At 43.1% G+C, this 18,312-nt stretch overlaps 1 protein-coding gene and 1 long non-coding RNA gene across 3 annotated transcripts in view; one reads left to right on the top strand and one right to left on the bottom strand.

The window, feature by feature from the left end:
• Positions 1-1,511: 1,511 nt before the first annotated feature.
• Positions 1,512-8,862, bottom strand: LOC102463059 (uncharacterized). Its single transcript, XR_001367801.4, has 5 exons — positions 8,744-8,862; positions 7,448-7,602; positions 4,257-4,361; positions 3,979-4,149; positions 1,512-3,706 (listed from the first exon to the last, which is right to left on the bottom strand). It is a non-coding gene; the product is annotated as an uncharacterized LOC102463059 (long non-coding RNA).
• Positions 8,863-10,750: 1,888 nt separating this feature from the next.
• Positions 10,751-18,312, top strand: part of ONECUT2 (one cut homeobox 2) — a 66,682-nt gene continuing 59,120 nt past the window's right edge. Inside the window, exon 1 of one of the 2 annotated variants that reach the window (XM_075932627.2) lies at positions 10,751-12,215. In XM_075932627.2, coding sequence (XP_075788742.1) covers positions 11,063-12,215 — 1,153 coding nt within the window. In that variant the 5' untranslated portion in view covers positions 10,751-11,062. The remainder of the gene's footprint in view (positions 12,216-18,312) is intronic. The other variant, XM_006116570.5, reaches the window with a different exon arrangement.

Below are 18,312 nucleotides of genomic sequence, written 5' to 3'. Positions count from 1 at the left end.
GCACTATTTAGAAAAGCACCAGAATAGGTTTTTAACGTTAAGCATGTGAGCAGTCCCCTTGAAATGACCTTAACTTTACCGAGTGATGCATATAAGTAACTGGCTAAGCAGCAGCCCACCTGCGGCATGGTGCAGTGGACCTGGCCTGGCCCAGAGCAGCCCCCCACTCACGCTATTACATGCTCAGCTCAGCCTGGCAGGAGCAGCCCACTGTGCATCAGGCCCAGCCAAGCCAGAGCAGCCTCCCACCCATGGCATGATGCAGGTGGAGGGCTGCTCCACGCTTAACCAGTTAAACATAGTGTTTAATCGGTTAACTTTTTAAAAGGCAGTTTACATCCCCACTAACAAGCGCCCCTATCCAGGGCATAGTACAAAAAAAAATCTAACCCACTGATTTCAATAGTCCTGTGGAGTAAGCTACTTAATACAATGAGAGGATCAGAATCTGGTTTTATATGGAGTTATTTGCACAGAGCACTAGCATGATCAGGTCCCCATTTTTGTAGCATCTAGATGAACTCTTGAGGTCCCCTATTCAAAGGTTAGATTCTGCCACTCCTGTCCTTACTTCTTCAGCTGAGCAAGGGTGGCAAAAATCTCTCTCTCAGGGCCTGATCCAAGGCTCATTTAACTCAATTGATTTAGCGCACAGAGGGATCAAAGAACATTTTTGCATTACAGTTGAGATAATCCATCATCTCTGCCACTAATCTCAGATCTGCTTGATGGATCTGAAAAGAGGATACAAGCACTAGGCTTACAGCAGCTAACTACAGAACATTAACAAATATGAATGCCACCCCAAATTAATAATAGGGGGATTTGTGACATCAGGACATTGAAGAGGAAGGTGATAGAGGGTGGATAGTAGGCTCTTTAGAAATAACAAGTTATCAGTAAGCAATAACATAGAGGAAGCACAGTCAATTTTTGTTCTACAAAAATATTTTAATTCATCTAAATTATGCAGCAAGTGAGATAACATTTTTACAATGTGTGGTCTTGATATTCAAAAGATGATTAATCTTTTTTAAATAGCAATTTATTATGTTCTACAGAAGAATACACAGATAAATATGATGGTGAGTGAATACATAAGTACATAAGCAAGTATTTTACAATGATGTCATCCATTTCACTAGACAGGAAAGTATCTTTTCAGCATACAGGTAAGTTACTCACAGTTTTCTCATAATACTATTGAGGTCTTAAAAAATGTCCCCGTTTTAGTGGGCAATAAATATTATTTGATAACTGTTTTTAAATGAATTACTATTTCATTGTTGTCCTATTTTTCCATTCGGCAATGAGGCCGGAGCTTTTGAATTTGGAAATTGTCACTTGGAAAGTAAATCTCTTACTTTTGTTAAGGCGCACTTGTTTGGCATGAGCAGCATATATGATTCCTGGAAGAGAAAGATGACTATGATCTGAAGAGAGACTTTACTAGCCTCAGACCCAGGCCACAGTTGTTTGCATTTGTGATGATAGTAAGTAGCAGGAACTTCTTTTATTTCTTACCTATAAATGCATATTGGTTGCTGTCAGTCTTTTTTGTTTTGTTTTGTTTTTATTTTATGTAGGCCATGAGCAGTCTGTATGCTGGAGCCCATTGCTCTTCAGACAAGATCTGGGACTGTCTGGCTAATCCTACTTGTCTTATATTCCTTAACTGCACTTTTCAGTGTAGTTCTATCACAGCTACTGGTGGTGTCAGCTGGGAGGGGAAGTTGAGGGAAGTAAATAATTCTACTAGTCTTACTCAGATACAAGATAGGGTCAGGATTTGGCACTTTGCCTGGGATACTTGAAATTCTCCTTATGAGATTAAAGCTCATTGCTTTTTCCTTCAGTACAATTGAAAATGACTTACCTTTTCCCAACAGGGCAATACCTGAGAACAGAAAGTTAGCTCTCAGGCAGGGAGCATGAGAATCCGGATATCATTCTAAGCACATGCTGTATGCATACAATATAATTGCTGATGACTAGTGGCTGCATAATTTATTAATGTAATGAAGATGATAAATTTATATTGAAAGTTTGATTCTTCACTACTGTAAATGTGTATTATCAATGTAATATTATTATTTTGTTATTTGTTCTTACTACTAATTTTTATAATAATTTATAATGAAAGGTCATTATTTATTAGTCACAGACTAAACCTTCTAGTAGAGAGCATTTTTTTCTTCTACAATTCTAATCCTACCAAATATGTTGAAATAAAGGTTAGAAGGTGACTTGTGAGCTCCTTTCTAATGAGATAATTCATTCATTTTCCTACTACCCAGGGCTTTCTGAAATGAAAGGCCCATGCTAATAGGAAAGCCAGTGCTGACCAGGCCTGAAGGTGCTGACCTTTGCTTCCCTGTGCCCTCGAGTGGGGGTGGAGGAGGGGAAATCTGGCAGTCCATGGATCAAGTGACCTCCAGAATGCTACAATGGGACCTGAGCACAACCCAGTGTTCCCATGTCCATCTTTCTCAATACACAGCTCATCCTTGCCCAGTGAATGAGGGACATTACCAATGAGTGTGATAACATTACTAGAGCGGGCATGTTAGCTTTTCTTTTCTTTTACACACACACACACACACACACACCACCGTGGGGAATTTCTGTGCAGTGGCTGTGAATATATCATTGCAGGCTATGATCTATAAAGCTATTTACACTGAGGTAACAAGCAACCTGTTTTGCAGATAAAACAAGGTCTGCATTGCATCACATACACACCCATACCAAAAAAAAGCAGATCAGGTTAAGTTCTGTTTTAGAGAGAGAAATAAAAATGACCTATAAATTGCATTTTGCATGTGTGTGTGTGTGTGTGTGTGTGTGTGTGTGTGTGTGTGTGTGTGTATACACACAGAGAGAGACACAGTGGAATTGCACTATAATTATTTATTTAGTTTCGCTAGAGGGAATAATATTTGCAATACAGGAGGTTGGAACCGTGACCCTAATGAAAAATAGTTTTAAAGTGTATAGTGACTCCTGAAGATGATCCCCCCTCTCTCTGTCCGGGACCGAAATCACCAGATCTAATTAGTTTCATAATAGGATGCTGCTCCTCCAATTGCATCAAGAGATTAGCTGCTTTGAGGCGATGTAGGATTATGTCCCTCACACACCAGTTTAGGGCGATGGAACACCAAATTGCCCAGGGTCCAAGCCTCTGTTTCACGTGAGGAGGGGACAACCTGAGGACTCTGGTTAAATTCTAACCAAAGCCCAATCAATGGGAATTGTTGCTTTCCCACAACAATTGCAGCTGTCTGCCGCATCAGTGAATGAGTAAATCGAAGCAGACCAGGCCTCCCGGCATTACGGACTAGGAATTGGGTGAAGGGGTCTTCTCCTGAGATATTTATTGACTTCATAAAATCTGACTCTGGGGACAGAGGGACAGGGGCTCATTTGTGCAAAACGTTCGGCGCTAGAAACGCTAAGTGTGCGTTAACTCGTCTGCATTGTTACAATTGCACTTGGTTGCGGTGGGAAGCCGGATCCTGTGTGCACTGGGAGCTGGGCTGACTCGTGATTACTGCAGTTATCTCCCAAGCCAATCGGGTTCACTCCCCCAGTTGTGCTCCTTTGAGAGTTTGTGGCTTTCCCCTCCTCGCCCGTCTTTGGAGGTGGGGAGGGGAGTTACAGCAGAGTTGCGCTGATCCCTCCTTCGGGACACCGGGATGTGCTTCTGGGGAAGATAAACACGTATAAATGTTCACCCACAGAAGCCTGTAGCAAAGTGTTTGCTTATCTGCCTCCCGCTCCCCCCTCCGCCTACGGCGTGAGTGCTGGCAAGCGCGGGTCTCCTATTGAAGTCAAGCGGGAAGGGAAAGGAACTCTGGGGACTCAGGATCGGACCCCAGGACTGAAAATGTTCCACGTTGCAATGGCTCTAAGAAGAAATCTCCAGTTTCGATTTCTTGAGGCTACATCAGCAACAAGTTGCCAGCCTCAACATACCTGGGAAAGGGTCTCTTGGTCAAAAACGTTTTCGGGGTTCCTCCTTCCTTCCTTCCTTCCTTTCAATGATGCGCTGTCTCGCCACTGACCCCCTTCCAGGTGTCTTTAAAAAACAGAGCTATTCGGAGTCTATACGGGAGTATTTCCTTTGAACCATGGCACAGTGCAAACCTATACAGCGAGGTGCACCGGGGGGAGGGAAGGGAGAAGGGGTCAGAGAAATTAATGAACCCGGTTTGAGCCCCTTCCCCTATTTAATTTGTTTTCCACGACCTCACCCCTGTTTCCATGTCTTCTCATCCAAGATTTTTAGGTAGTTGGGAAACCATCGATTCTTTTAAAAGCAGTTGTTTGGATCTGCCAGCATAATCCTCACCGGGTTTCTAAACAGTATTTCAGACAATGAAAGATCTTATTACTGCAAAGTACATTCCAGAGGAATAAATTTAATTTTATATGTACAGTATGTACAGTATGTTCATACTATTTGATAATATATGTATATTAGTATGTGTACAGACAAATTAAATCAGCAAGTATATATATATATATACTTGCTGATTTAATTTTAGAGTCTATAAATATTTTATTAAATTGGTCATTAATTAGAAATTAATGCTTAAGTGCCGTTAAAAAGCTATTTATATATTTTTCTAAGGCAACTGATAAAGACAGCTTTCCGCATAAAAAGTTGCACTTTTGTATCAGTTTGAAAGTCAATAAAAAGCTCTTAAACGCTGAGTCACTTTTTAAAGTTTTGTACAACAGTACTAAAGACGAGCTGAGTTATCTAGCCCTCTTTGCTTCCTGGCTGACCTACAGAGTTGTGGGAAGCGGAAGATCATAGTACTTATGCAGCTAAATAACTTCTCAAATCTCTGCAAATGCCCTAATGTATGAAGGTTTTATGTAGAAATCTTTGGATTTAATCATAGGTAGATGTAGATATAGATATAGTTTAAAATATTAGCAAAATGTGTGTCTATAGATATAAAATATTAGCAAAATGCTAACATTTAAAATCTAAATAATGTTTTAAATGTTTAACATCAGTTGTGAAACAAATCCAAAGTGCCACTTTTCTATTAATGAACAGTCAGGGAATTTATCCAAATAGAAATCATTTGCTGATGTTACAAACGTTCAATACACAAACATTCGTATTAAACATTGCTAATCACTTTCCTGTTAAACTTCTATTGGGGTGGGTCCGTTGAATTTCCATGGTCAAAAAATTGTGTGCTTCCAGGGCAAATGAAACATTTAAAGGGGTAATAAATTAAAAGCGACGCCAGAGTTTAGTGTCTACGGCCAACTTAGAAACATTTCCGCTTTCAGAGAGTTAAATTTGTCTTTTTTACAATCAACTGCAACTTTTGCCTTTCTTTAGAAAGGACAACAAAAAGATTTCACGCATAACTTGGCCTGAACAAAGAGACCTCACGCCAGTTTTTACTGTTGTAGGCTGACAACGGGGCATGGGGTAGGACCTAATTTTATACACACTTGCGGGGGTAGCTCTGAAAACTAACTTGAGCTTTAGGAATGAATATAAAGTACACCTATACAGTTAAGTTTGTGAAGCGCTTTGAGATCTGCAGAAGAAAGCACAGTATAAAACCGAGATACTATATGTAAAGTGTAGGTAGATGAACTAAGTATATCTGCAAAGTATAATAAAATATATCTAGCTAAATAAATGTATAAATCATAAGTATACCTAGCTACAAAGTATATTTTTGTATAAAGTATATTTTAGTTATAGCTATATGTCTATTCTTCTGTATAGCTATTTTTGTATTTGAAAACAGAATTGTCAAACTATTGGCAATTTTTTTTAATTAGACGATTGACAATGTCTTCCTCAAACTCACAATTCTCTTTAACCAAAAAATAAGGTACTTTTAAAATTGAATCCATGCTGTATACATTTTAATGCAAACAACAGTGAGCAGTTAGCAGAGCTGTAGCTTGCATATGCACAAACAGACCGGATAGCAATTCACAACCTTTTCTTTTCTTTTCTTTTCTTTTCTTTTCTTTTCTTTTCTTTTCTTTTCAACAACATACAGGTTTGTTTTCATACTGAGAGAATTTCTCCTTTCCTTTCCTTTTTCCTGACCCCTGATATTCTCAGGAATCCACATAAACTGAACTTTTTTGGTCCTGTCAAAAAGGTGCCATTTTCAATTCTGAATCACCCTCCTTCCCCATAAAAATGTGGCTGCAACTCTGAACAAACACAAAGATGAGAACCGGGGTCCTCCATAAGATTAACATAAAGTGTAAGGACATTTCTCAAAGTTACCGTTTTTGCTGCGTTACTGATTAAAATGGAGGAGGCGAGCTGCCACTGAGAAACAGCGTAACACTGGTGTAGCTGGGAGCAGCGAACTCGGTGCCAAGCGAGATTCAAACAATTCCCACCGCCCCTGCATCCCGCTGCCTTGAGCTCGGAGCCCGGCTTAAATTTACGAGATTAAGGCAGAAGAAGCGGGTCCCGCTGATTCAGTTCCGCAATTAGCCCGCCATTCAAAGCCCCCTCATACCTAACTTTGTACCTAATTTGCTTTTGGTTTGATTTGCTCGTTTTCCTCCTTTCTCGTGCCTCCTCCACTCCCTGCAACCCCTCTCAGCTTTTCCAGCTATCAAAGCTGTGGCAGGGAAAGTTCTCAAATCCGTGCCAAGGCCAGTGCGATCTAGCAGAGCCACGGTAGTTGCGCTCTGGCTACTCTCAGCTCCAACCTGGAGCTAACAGAACTCAGCTGCTGGTGGTCGGATACCTGCCCAACTTAACTGTACAGTCCCATCCTGACGCGATGATTCCTGGCGAAGTAACAGTGTAATAAACGACCGTGGTATTCAATCCTGCACTTTTTGCCAAAACTTAAACTTCTCCCGTGTGGTTAACGAGGGAGGCGATCCTGAACAATTCAGCCATTCGTCGCCTCCCGACAGTTACCCAGGGAAACAATTCTGGTTGGTGAGCTAAATAGTTTTTTGTCTCTATGCTGACCAGATTTTTTTCTATGGGAAGACTGGTTTTGTGTAGGTATCTGTTCCTCTTTCGCCTATTGAATGGTTAGATATAATCAAGCTACAGGAGTCAGCAAATACATAGATATTCTTTGAACATTGTGTCTGTGTGATTTGTACACCTCCATACATAGCATGTAAACATACACACTCTTCAACATAGTCCTCTTACTAAAATAGAATTTAGTGGTTAAAACGCGGCTTTTCATTTGTAAGTGTCACTTAGTATAATGATTCTTCTGCCTCTCCTAAAAATTCCCCTACGATATTGAAATTGCTTTTGTTGTTAGATTAATACAAACGCTTGAGGCCTTTCTGGAAAACCTTTATCATGGGTTATTTTACGAGGGAAAATAATTGTTCTCACTCCTTTAAAACCTAACACCACAAACTTTCTATCTAGCAGAATCAGAAAGGAAGAAGATTGACTTACCTCTGAATGGATGATTACGCTGGGGAAGGGGAACTTTTTTGGAAGAGGTTTGTTTGATAGCTGTACGGACAGATGCAATTCATAGGCGAAGCTGATTGTCAGTAACGCTATAGATTAGCATGGGGTCTGCAGCACACAGATTCTGATCAATACCCCTGCACTCACATGCCAGATGGTTTTGGCAAAGACAAAAATAAAATAGTTTAAATCAACTTACTATTATTGTATCTTTTTGTGCTTCTCTAATAAACCTAGCTGGAGAGTAAATGGTCTTCCTACAAGCATAGAATTTTAGGCATTTCTGAATATTCTGAAAATGACTAGTTCTACCTCTAAAATAGATGTTTTGTTTGTAAATAATCAACAAAACAATCGAAGACTGATCTAGATTGTGAGCTGTAAGCTTTGTTTATTTCTGTAAATATATATATATATATATATATATATATATATATATATATATATATATATATATATATATATATATAGTTTATTGTACATTAATAATATATATTTACCAAGCTTTGGTTTCTGATATATTTAATCTAATTGAGAGTATTTATATCTCATTAATTTGCCTGCTGTCTTGATTTTAAAAAATAGAACATAAAACACCCTATTGTAAAATGTTTATATAATATTTACTTTTATCACACTGTTATTCAGGGTGATTATACTCTCCTATCTAGCTGTGTAATATTTAAAGTGGAATATTACAATGTACTTGTATAACATCTACAGGCTAGCTTGATCAAATAATATAAATGAAGGAATTGTATTGACCATATCTCACACTTTCTGCATTGTTTACCAGTATATTGAAAAATCATTGGGGCAAGGGAAAAACTCAATGGAATCAAAAGAGTAAAACATGGACTTTTAAATTCCGCAAAGTTCAGTTATCAGAGCTCTACTCGTGGCCTTTGAAGCAGGAGTTTTCATCTAATGTTACCATTTTAAAAAATCACAAACAAGTTAGCTCTTTAAAAATGTTTCAGACTGCTATCAAAATTGCCACTGCATAAATGAACCAAAATAAGGAACAATACCATAAAATATTTTACTAAGAGGGGGAGGAGAGACTTCATTAAATGAGGACCTTAGCCTGTGGTTCATTCAGACTGTGCATCTCTCATGTAAATGTTTGCTAAGGGTAAACCTCAACATGTCCCTCTTCTATTAGAAACTAAACGTGAAATCTGTCGAAATCCTGCCCGGTAGAGACACAAAGAAAGAAATGGGATTGAACAGAGAAACCCAGTATTGATCCGGAGGTGGGAGCATGCAACAACTCACCTTTAAACTCCATCACATGTGATCATGCCCAAGCCGAGAAGCGCAGCTCAGAGAACATCTTGATCATGGAAAAGGGTTTATTTTACAGCTTGCGCCCCGTGCCCTGTAAGAGCCACCCCTCATCCCAAAACCACTCCCAGAAAAGAAAGAAATAATATGCTAATATATTGATGTCAGAAGAGCTTCTTATTTGTGAAAGTGTGAAGTTACTGGGGATGAAGGACAGATTATTACAAAGGCATTAAAAGCAGCTGTTCTTCAGAATGGCTTTTAAAAAACCTGCATGGAATTCTTCAGGGGGTGTACACTCTCCTTGGGTGTCAGTGGTGACCCCAAACAACTAGACACTGAAAGAGCTTACAATAGCGTGAGCTTTTGTAGTGAATTATATATATCTGACAGCCAAGGCGACCCTCCCTTTATACCTACAAAAAAGTAACCATTTACTAAATAGATATGGTACAAGAGGGAGGAACGGATCAGTTAAGAGAATACTTGCACTGACCAGAACTCTCTCAAGTTGGCCCATAACGTTATATTCCTGTGAGGGGATGTTTTCTCCGTGTGCGGATAGGAGAAAGAGAAAGGTCAAGGGAGAGTCAGAAGTGATTTCCAAAGGAATCAAACCTCTTTCTAGCCAAGATGGCACATACAGTATTTTGGGCACTTTTCCTTCTTTTCTTATCAAGTTTTCTCTAACAGCTGGAAGTGGTTGGAAGGGGCTGTCTTAAGAAGACCCCCTGCCCTTCTTTTGACAGCTGATCAAAAGAAAATAGGTCACGCTTTTCAAACTTATGTCCACCCTGCCCTTAATTACTGTCTCTTTAAACAAAGGCAACATCTGCGCAACCTCAGCCTGCTCAAACCTCGAGAATAACACAGGGAGAACAACCTGCTCTCTAAGAATCTGTTACTTTGGGGGCAGGCAGGGGCTGCTGGCTGCAATGCCCTTTCTCTTGGTGATTGTCTTTCTTCACGGTTTACAGCGGACACAGATTCAAGGAATAGATATGTAGAGGGGCTTTTGAAGAGAGGAGGCAAAACGAAAAGACAGGCCCTTGTCATGCCTTCAGAATCCACTGATCCATTTCAGAACTGAATTAGGACTATGCAAAAAAAAAGTGGATTGCCTTCTGGAACGCAGAGATTTCACAGCCATATGGCAGCGCGTGCTGTTTTTTCGGGGGGAAGGGAGGGGGCTGCGCTGCGCAGCTTTTTAAAAAGTCAGATGAGCCTGGAGCAGGCTGTCTAGGCGCGCTGCAGAACTGGAGGAGGTGGGGGGGGGGGCTGCAAAACTTTATTACTACAAATAATTAGAACTCTTGGGGGGCATTGTTTTTATGGTGTTCTTCGCTTGAGTTTAAAATATTAATATCTAAAGTGCTGGGAGCTCCAGCTTTGTTTGGCAGCGAGACGGAATAATGTAATAAACCAGCGATTGATAAGAACAAATTTGAGGAACTGCATAATTAAAATCCTGTTACTGGACTAAGTTGGCGGGCGCTGGGCAAGCGCAACCCGCCCAGATTTTGTGCCGGGGGTTTAAAAATATCGCCCCTGGGTTGGCAGGCAGAGTGGAGAGACGGTCCCTGGAGCGGGGTCCCTCTCGGGGACCCTGAATGACAAGGCTGGCTGGGTGTCCAGCAGCAAACGGGCGCTTTCGTAGGCATTTGTGTCCAGTCACGATTGCAAGGTCTGACTTTTGACTGTTGCTGAGAGCACACTCTGCCTGCTGGTCCGCAGCTGCCGCGGGGGGCGGGGGAGCACCGCTCCTGCCTTGGCCCCGCGCTAGGGGGACGCTGCATCTTTAAACCCGCTCGCTCTCCTTGACGTTTGATTCCGTTGGGGGCGGGGGGGGGGGGGAGAGAGAAGAGAGGCGGGAGCTCTGACATCTCAGCCAAACTTGAAGCCTCCAGTCCCACCCTTTCCCTTTCCCATTGGAGAGCTCTCCCCGACTCGGCCAGGGCTTCGCAGTCCCGCGCTGGGTTCTGGCTGGGCGGCCTGTCAGTCCCGGCCCAAGCCCCGCCCATCTGGGCGAAGTTAGGGTGTGCGAGCAGCAAACCCACTCTGGACAGCTCCAGCTACCTAAACAGAAGACGTAAGAGGAGGAAAGGGCTAGGACATGGCGAGGGAACGGCGCTGGCCCGGCTGAGAGAGAGACTGGTGATCCCCCCCCTACACACACACACACACACACACCCTCCCCTCCCGCGCACGCACACACACACGCACACACACAACTGAGAGGCCTTATATTACCCCCCCCCCCCAACCACGAGCATCCTGCCAGCCCCGCCAGCCCAGCCCCCCATGGACTGAATGAAGACTGCCTACACCGCCTATCGATGCCTCACCAAAGAGCTGGATGCCTGCGCCATGAACCCGGAGATGACAATGGACAGCCTGGGCACTTTGCATGGGGCAGCCAGCCATGAGCAGGACCTGCTGGGCAGCCCCAGCCCGCACCACCCCAGCCGCAGCGCCGGATCGCTACGGGTCCACCCTCCTCCTTCGCACCAGGACTTAGCCGCTGCCTCTTCTCGCTCGGCCATGGTGTCCAGCATGGCTTCCCTGCTAGACGGGGCAGGGGATTACCGCCCGGAGCTGTCCATCCCTCTCCATCATGCCATGAGCATGCCCTGTGACTCCTCGCCCCCGGGCATGGGCATGAGCAGCACCTACACTACTCTGACTCCACTCCAGCCCCTGCCGCCCATCTCCACCGTCTCCGACAAGTTCCACCACCCGCACCACCACCCCCATGCCCACCACCACCATCACCACCACCACCACCAGCGCCTCTCCGGCAATGTCAGCGGGAGCTTCACCCTCATGAGGGACGAGAGGGGACTACCGGCCATGAACAACCTCTACAGCCCCTACAAGGAGATGTCCGGCATGGGGCAGAGCCTGTCTCCCTTGGCTGGTACCCCCCTGGGCAACGGATTGGGGTCCATCCACAACACCCAACAGAGCCTCCACAACTATGGGCCTCCCAGCCACGACAAGATGCTCAGCCCCAACTTTGATGCCCACACTGCCATGCTGGCCAGGGGTGAGCAGCACCTCTCCCGGGGGTTGGCGACCCCTCCCGCGGCCATGATGTCCCACTTAAACGGCATGCACCATCCTGGACACCCTGGCCATGCTCAGTCTCACGGGCCCGTGTTGGCTTCCAGCCGGGAAAGGCCGCCCTCCTCCTCTGGATCTCAAGTTAACAACTCCGGGCAGTTAGAAGAAATCAACACCAAAGAAGTGGCACAACGGATCACCGCAGAGCTGAAGCGCTATAGCATCCCCCAGGCGATCTTTGCCCAGAGGGTGCTGTGCCGTTCTCAGGGGACCCTTTCAGACCTTCTAAGGAACCCTAAACCTTGGAGTAAACTGAAATCTGGCAGGGAGACTTTCAGGAGAATGTGGAAATGGCTGCAGGAACCCGAGTTCCAGAGAATGTCAGCCTTAAGACTTGCAGGTAAGTTCCGGCACCCAAAATACGGCCTATGTACATAGGCAAATAGACAAAGTATTCCACCAAAAGAGCCACTGAAAAATTGTATTGTGGTGCTGCAGGTTCAGACTTTCCGCATAGCTTAGTGCTTGGTTGTGTTGAAGCGACTCTGTTTTAAAGGAACTTAATGATAAATACATTACTCTGGCCCCCTTATATATGTTTAATTTGACTATTTCTAGCTACTGGGTGCTACTAGACTGGCTTGTCTGATGGCACTGCTAAGAGGACAATGGTTTGGAGGATTTGGTTTCTCGATGCTCTGTAATCTTTACCCATTATCGAGGCTAGAATAGTGCCGAGTTTTTGACATTTCATGTTGGAAAATCCTTATTGCACCCAGCAAAAATCGCTTCAGGTTTGACCCACACAATAAAGGATGCATGGAAGGTGCATAGTATCCTTGTTTATAGGACAGAGGTCATTTGTTCTGTTTATTTCTCTCAGAAAACTTCCTTGGACGCAAAGAGAAGTCTCGAAGTGATGTCTGACGTATTGTATCAGTTTTAGGAGCGGAAAAAGCATCAGATCCTGGAAAACCTGTTATAAAGAATGGCGCATTTTGTGGAAGGCAGTTTAGAATAGCTGTTCTCTAGGCTTTCGGTGCTTCAGTTTAGTTTTTTCCCCCATAGCACCATTATCTTTCTTTTCTGGTCACATCATCGCATTTAGCAGACAAACCATAAAACGTGTATTTCCTTTGCACTGACGATGTTGTGTGAATCATTTCAAAGGCTCCTCAGTGAAAGGAAGCAATACATTAAGTGTGTGATAAATTACGTGCCGAGAAATTAAGCTGTAGATTAATGCATCTCAAAGTATAAGGCTGCAATACCCTCTTTGCATACACGGGCACTTATTTTCTACAGAGCACAGAAATAGATTTGAAGCCGAGAGAGAAAACAATCACATTTAGTATATTGTTCTAATGTGAGGTGACGCTGTATTGTGCTCCCTCTGCTGTAATCAAAGAGAAGTACACCCCTCTATTGTTCTAAGATTACAAGAAATCGTCCATTAAGGTTGCTATTTGAGGAGGATGGGGGATAATAATACAGATGGTTTGAAAATAAATCACTATCTGAAAAAGTATACATGGGTTTATGAATAGATGTTTCTTTCCTTGATATGGTGTGCAGTGGAGGAGCAAACCAATAGAGTATTTATGCTTCAACAATAGACTTGTAAAGCTTGGGAAAAACCTGTGTTCCTGGGGAGCGTGTGATCTCTTTTCATATAGTGAGGAGAAAGTGTTTGCATAGATGAACATCTGCAGTCCTTTCAGCATTGCTTTGGCTCTACAGCTGGAAAGAAAGACATGTAGGCAAGAATTAACATATGTGCATTTATTACACTCTGCTTCTCTGTCCCATCACATTTTAACATAACACGCAAGATACTGGCAACCTGTTTTGACACATACTAGCCCTTTTCCAAAAACAGCGTGTGTCTCATTTTCATAATGTGACAGCAGCATGTTTACAAATGCATTTTAGAAGGAATTTCTACTCTGACAACTGCCTCGTTCACCTGTGGTTGGATTGATTCCAATCTGTAGCAATTAATCGTTTGGTATTATTGATTAGCAGAGAGTAAATAACCTTTCGGAAAGATTACTTTTTGCTTCAAAATCCACCTTCCATTCGTACGCAGAGGGGGTTGTTGTCGTTTTTCCTGGCAGTGTCTAGTCCCGAGTTCATTTATTTCTCACGCTTCTGCGATGATTTCTTGCTAATTATAATTATTGATTAATATTAATTTTATTATGACGCTCTACCTCGTGGAAAGAAACGCAGACGGTAGGGTAGTTGTGAGCGTGCTTGCTGTTGTTCACAATGTTCCATTGAAACTTAACCTGGTGTGAGATTTGAAATCCTTTGTTTCTAGTTGTGTGTGTGTTTCTAGTTTGTGTGCGCGCGCGTGCAGTTGGCACACTTTCTAACAATGCAGTTTGGAAACACTATATAGTGAAATGCAAGTTCTACTCCCTTCCTTTTTTCAGTCGCTCTGAGGGACAAATCATGCGTGAGACGTCCTGAGTGAATAGAATAGATCTCTTTGGCCTATCTCAGTGGCCAGCGGGACTCTTGCAGTGCGTTTCTTTGGTGGGGGACTGCAAGCTTTGTGTGAATCAAGATTTTTTTTCCCCGAAGTGCAATGTACAAAACAGAAGTTAGGGCTCTTTTCTTATTCATTTAGGGGTATCGTTGGGTCAGAATTGCTAAAATTGCAGGAGAAGGTATAATCATTCCCTTGAAGTCCTAACAACGGCGAAAAGCTTATACAATATATTGCTCCAGAGAGGCGTTTAAATAGAAGCATACAAATATTCGGATTGTATCTATTATCAAAAGTAAGGTGAGGTTTTCTCATTTATTGTGTGATTTGAGTAACAACAAGAGTGTTAAGGGTATTTGTAGTAGGCTACTTTTTTGGTCAATAGATCACTCTCCTATTGTAAAATATTCCATAGCGGGGATCTGGGTAAATAGTAGCTATAGGGCCGGTGTGGTGAAAACAGAAACCATCTCTCCATGAAATATTGATAGGAATCTCTGCACCCCCCCCAGAACAGGACATGCCAACCTCACTTTGTTTGGGGTTAAACAGGTACAAACCTGGCCTCTCGGCTTTCGGGTCCAAATCCATCACTGAGAGCCTTAGAGATTTTTTAGGGAAAAGAAACCGGCCCAAAGCCACCCTGGTATATTAATTTTTACAGCAGGCTGTAGGGTTGATTATTTTTTCCCGTCGATTCCAATGGCCTCTGTGGCTGGGGGAGGGAGGAAAGAGGACAGGGCTGGGAAGGTGATTTTGTTCTTGACTCTGTAGGCTATTAAAAATTCATGGTATCCTCTCTAACACACCCAGGGTGAGATGGGGTTGTGTATTTATTCCTTGGCCTTTTAACCATATGAATATATTTAGCTGAGGAGTCTGCGTTTGTCTGCAGCTGTGTAGAAGGATACGGTCTTTGGCCTCAAAAAGGAAAAGTGGAATCCGTGAGTGATCTCTTCGGAGCGAGGCTTTCTGATGAGTGGGATGTACATTAATGTTACTAATCAAATTATGATGCCTTCGAAGCGAGAGAGATCACGAGTTAATGGTTTTCACCTTTGTGATACAATCACTTACGCACACACGCACTAAATTGAACGATTTTCAATTAGGGAAACATCACTAGTGAAGGCAGAGAAGATCTACATAAAATAATGAGGTGAAGAAGAATATGCTGGTGGCCTTATCTCCACCAGGGAAGACATTAAAACTAAATCCACTCATCTGCTTCAGTTTTCATTGGTTGGAAGGGTGGGGATAGCTGTTGGGGAGCTAGCTATACCAGGCATTTTTTCCTGAAATGATATGCAATCGCTAATTTTGGCTCATTTGGGAACTTGTCATTTCGATTAACATCCATCGTTGCTCATCCTCTGTCCCACAACAAAAGCATGATGGATACACACCGACAGCTATTTCTCGAGATCCCTGGTAACTGATGTTCCTTTTTTTCTGCACTGTTCTACACAGATTCCCATTGACACCAAAGGAAAGAGCTATCATGTGTATGTGGCGAGATCCACATCCCAAACCTTATCCTGTTCCCGTGGAAGTCAATGGGATTTCTGCTGCTTTCTGTGACGGAAGCACTGGGCCCTAACTTTGCATATTTTAAACACTGTTCATTTATGCCGCGTGCATTCCAGCTGACGGGGATAAAAGATGCAAAGAGACAAACATAATAGTCGTTAATGATGGTGATTCAGATTTCCTAATATTTTAACCTATTCCTATAATTGCATTGAACAGCGAAAGTACATTTCTCTGCAGCTCGTTCAGTGAGAGAATATATTATTTATGGAGGTGTATATGTTCGCGCGGGTACACTCAGCATCTCAGTTAGATATAGCTGCACATATGGAAACAGCTTGGTATGTGTAGCTAAACGTTATACTCTAATCTTGCAATATTCCATTGTAACCAATGCAAAATATAATCTTGTACCGACGGTGTCAAGTCACTTTAGTCAATATGCACCTTGCGTCCTATAGAATCGTGTATTAACATTTGTACATTACACAGCCATACTTTTGCTTGATGGGCTAATCAAATTAATAATTGAAGAGCTCGCTCACTACTGTCCTTGTCTTTTCGAGTCCCCTGTGAATCAATAACACCTTTCTAATATGCATTAGTGCTGGGTCCCGAAGAGCATTGGTGGGTGGGTAGGAGAGGCCGCATACCACACGCGGAATAATCAGGGGAACAGGATCCCATAAAGCGAGAAACCTCCAACATTTATTTTTATTCCAGGCTTTGCAGCCATGTGGTTATGTCACTTTCCCAAACAAATGTGTATATGTAGGGAGATCGATGCTGATAATGTTTAGAAGATTAAAAGAGCATTAATGCTGGCAACAGTAACATAAACGTGTGGACCCAGTTTTCATTGATCTGGAACCTGATCCGGCTTGTTTCCAGTAAAGCTGATGGCGCTGGCTTTCCCAGCACAAGAGTGGGTGTCTGTGTCTGTGTGTGTGTGTGGGCGCGCGCATGTCACAAACCCTCCCTATCCCAGCACAAGACGCGTGTGTGTGTCGCAATCCCTCTCTATCCCCTTACCAAAACGTTGGCTACACGGATTGTGAAAGATAATGGCCAACATGTCGATTCACCCTTCCGTACGGTGCCAGCCACGTTCGCTTTGCAGAGGGAGCCGCGCCTACGGCCCAGTGGGAAAGCAGACGGCTGGGTCGAGTTAGGGTTAGCTCTTTGCGGTCCGGGCCCTGCCTTCTTCGCTAAACTAGTCACCACTGTCCTTGCGCTTCTGTTGCATGCTAAGTGGTGACCATACGAGTCGGTGCTTTGCTTTAGCGCGGTAATACCCCAACAGAAGGCCAGGCCGGCGGGCGGGCGCTTTTCTCTCCAACCAATACAAATGCCCCTGGCCGCCTGTCTTGTCTTCCTAAGAGAAGTCTGAAAGAAACCAGCTCCGAGCAGAGGCGCTGAAAAGGCTAATGAGGATATATTGAAATGGGGCTTTCATCACCCCTTCCCAATTCCTTCTCTCAGGCCCCAAATCTGGAAAGTTGCCGCTGTTGCATGCGCAGTCTTTGCTTTCCCTAGCTTGCTTGAATACTCTGCATACTGATACTGTAAATGACCGTGTACTGTGATGTCCAGGTAAATACAGCACCCCCACCTCAACTGGTCACATGAGCTCATAGGGGGCTTCTGCTCTGAGATCGATGCAGAGAGTCTTTAAATCTCCCAACACGGATAAGTTACAGAGCAGACAGTTGTTCTCTGAGCAATAACATTTAAAACTCCTCTAAATAATCGACCTTCATTCTGTTTCTCTACCTCTTTGTGTCCGTTTTTTAAAGCATCAGCTAAATATTTTGGAAGTAACGATTTGATGAATCCACACAAAAGTTTCAGCGCTACGGGATGATTTGACATAAAGCACAACACAGCACTCTTGCTCTATAGTTCCGTCTCCCAAAATATTTCAGTTCAGAGGGGGAAAAAACCCCAATTTATACATTGGATCTGAGTTTGTTCGAGACTAAGATAAAGCCTAAACATGAGCTGGATGGTAGATTTTTGTTGGTTCGTTTTGTTTTCTTTTGTTTGCTTGTTTTGGTGTTTCGTTTTTTAATAGACTTAGGTCGCCATCCAAAAAATTTCCTGGTTTTTTAAATTAGAAATATTAATTTTAAAACCCGTATGTAACAAACTAAAAGCAAACATAATAACTCAACCACAACGAATCTACACCCACTCCCCCCAGTTCTCCTTCTAACTGGTGCTCTTCAGGGGTTTTTAACTCGTGGAGGTAGATTTCTTCTGGAACTGAGGGAATTCCGCAAGGGACTTGTTTGTCGTTTCTTTTTTTGTCGCTTTCTGCCCTCAATAAGTTTGCAAAGCCGTAGTTTTTCGCCGGTCTGAGCAGGACTCGGGGACAGGTAAAATCTGTTGGGAGATTGTAGATCGAGTGGAACGGCTTAGCACCGACTTATCCCGGGTACAGTGCCCGGTGAGACATGAACGGGCGAGGAAA

Source organism: Pelodiscus sinensis, chromosome 6 (assembly GCF_052426305.1).
Source record: "Pelodiscus sinensis isolate ZL-2025 chromosome 6, ASM5242630v1, whole genome shotgun sequence".
Classification (NCBI taxonomy): domain Eukaryota; kingdom Metazoa; phylum Chordata; order Testudines; family Trionychidae; genus Pelodiscus; species Pelodiscus sinensis.
The sequence above is the reverse complement of the archived record's forward strand: the minus strand, read 5'-3'. Positions and strand labels throughout refer to the sequence as shown.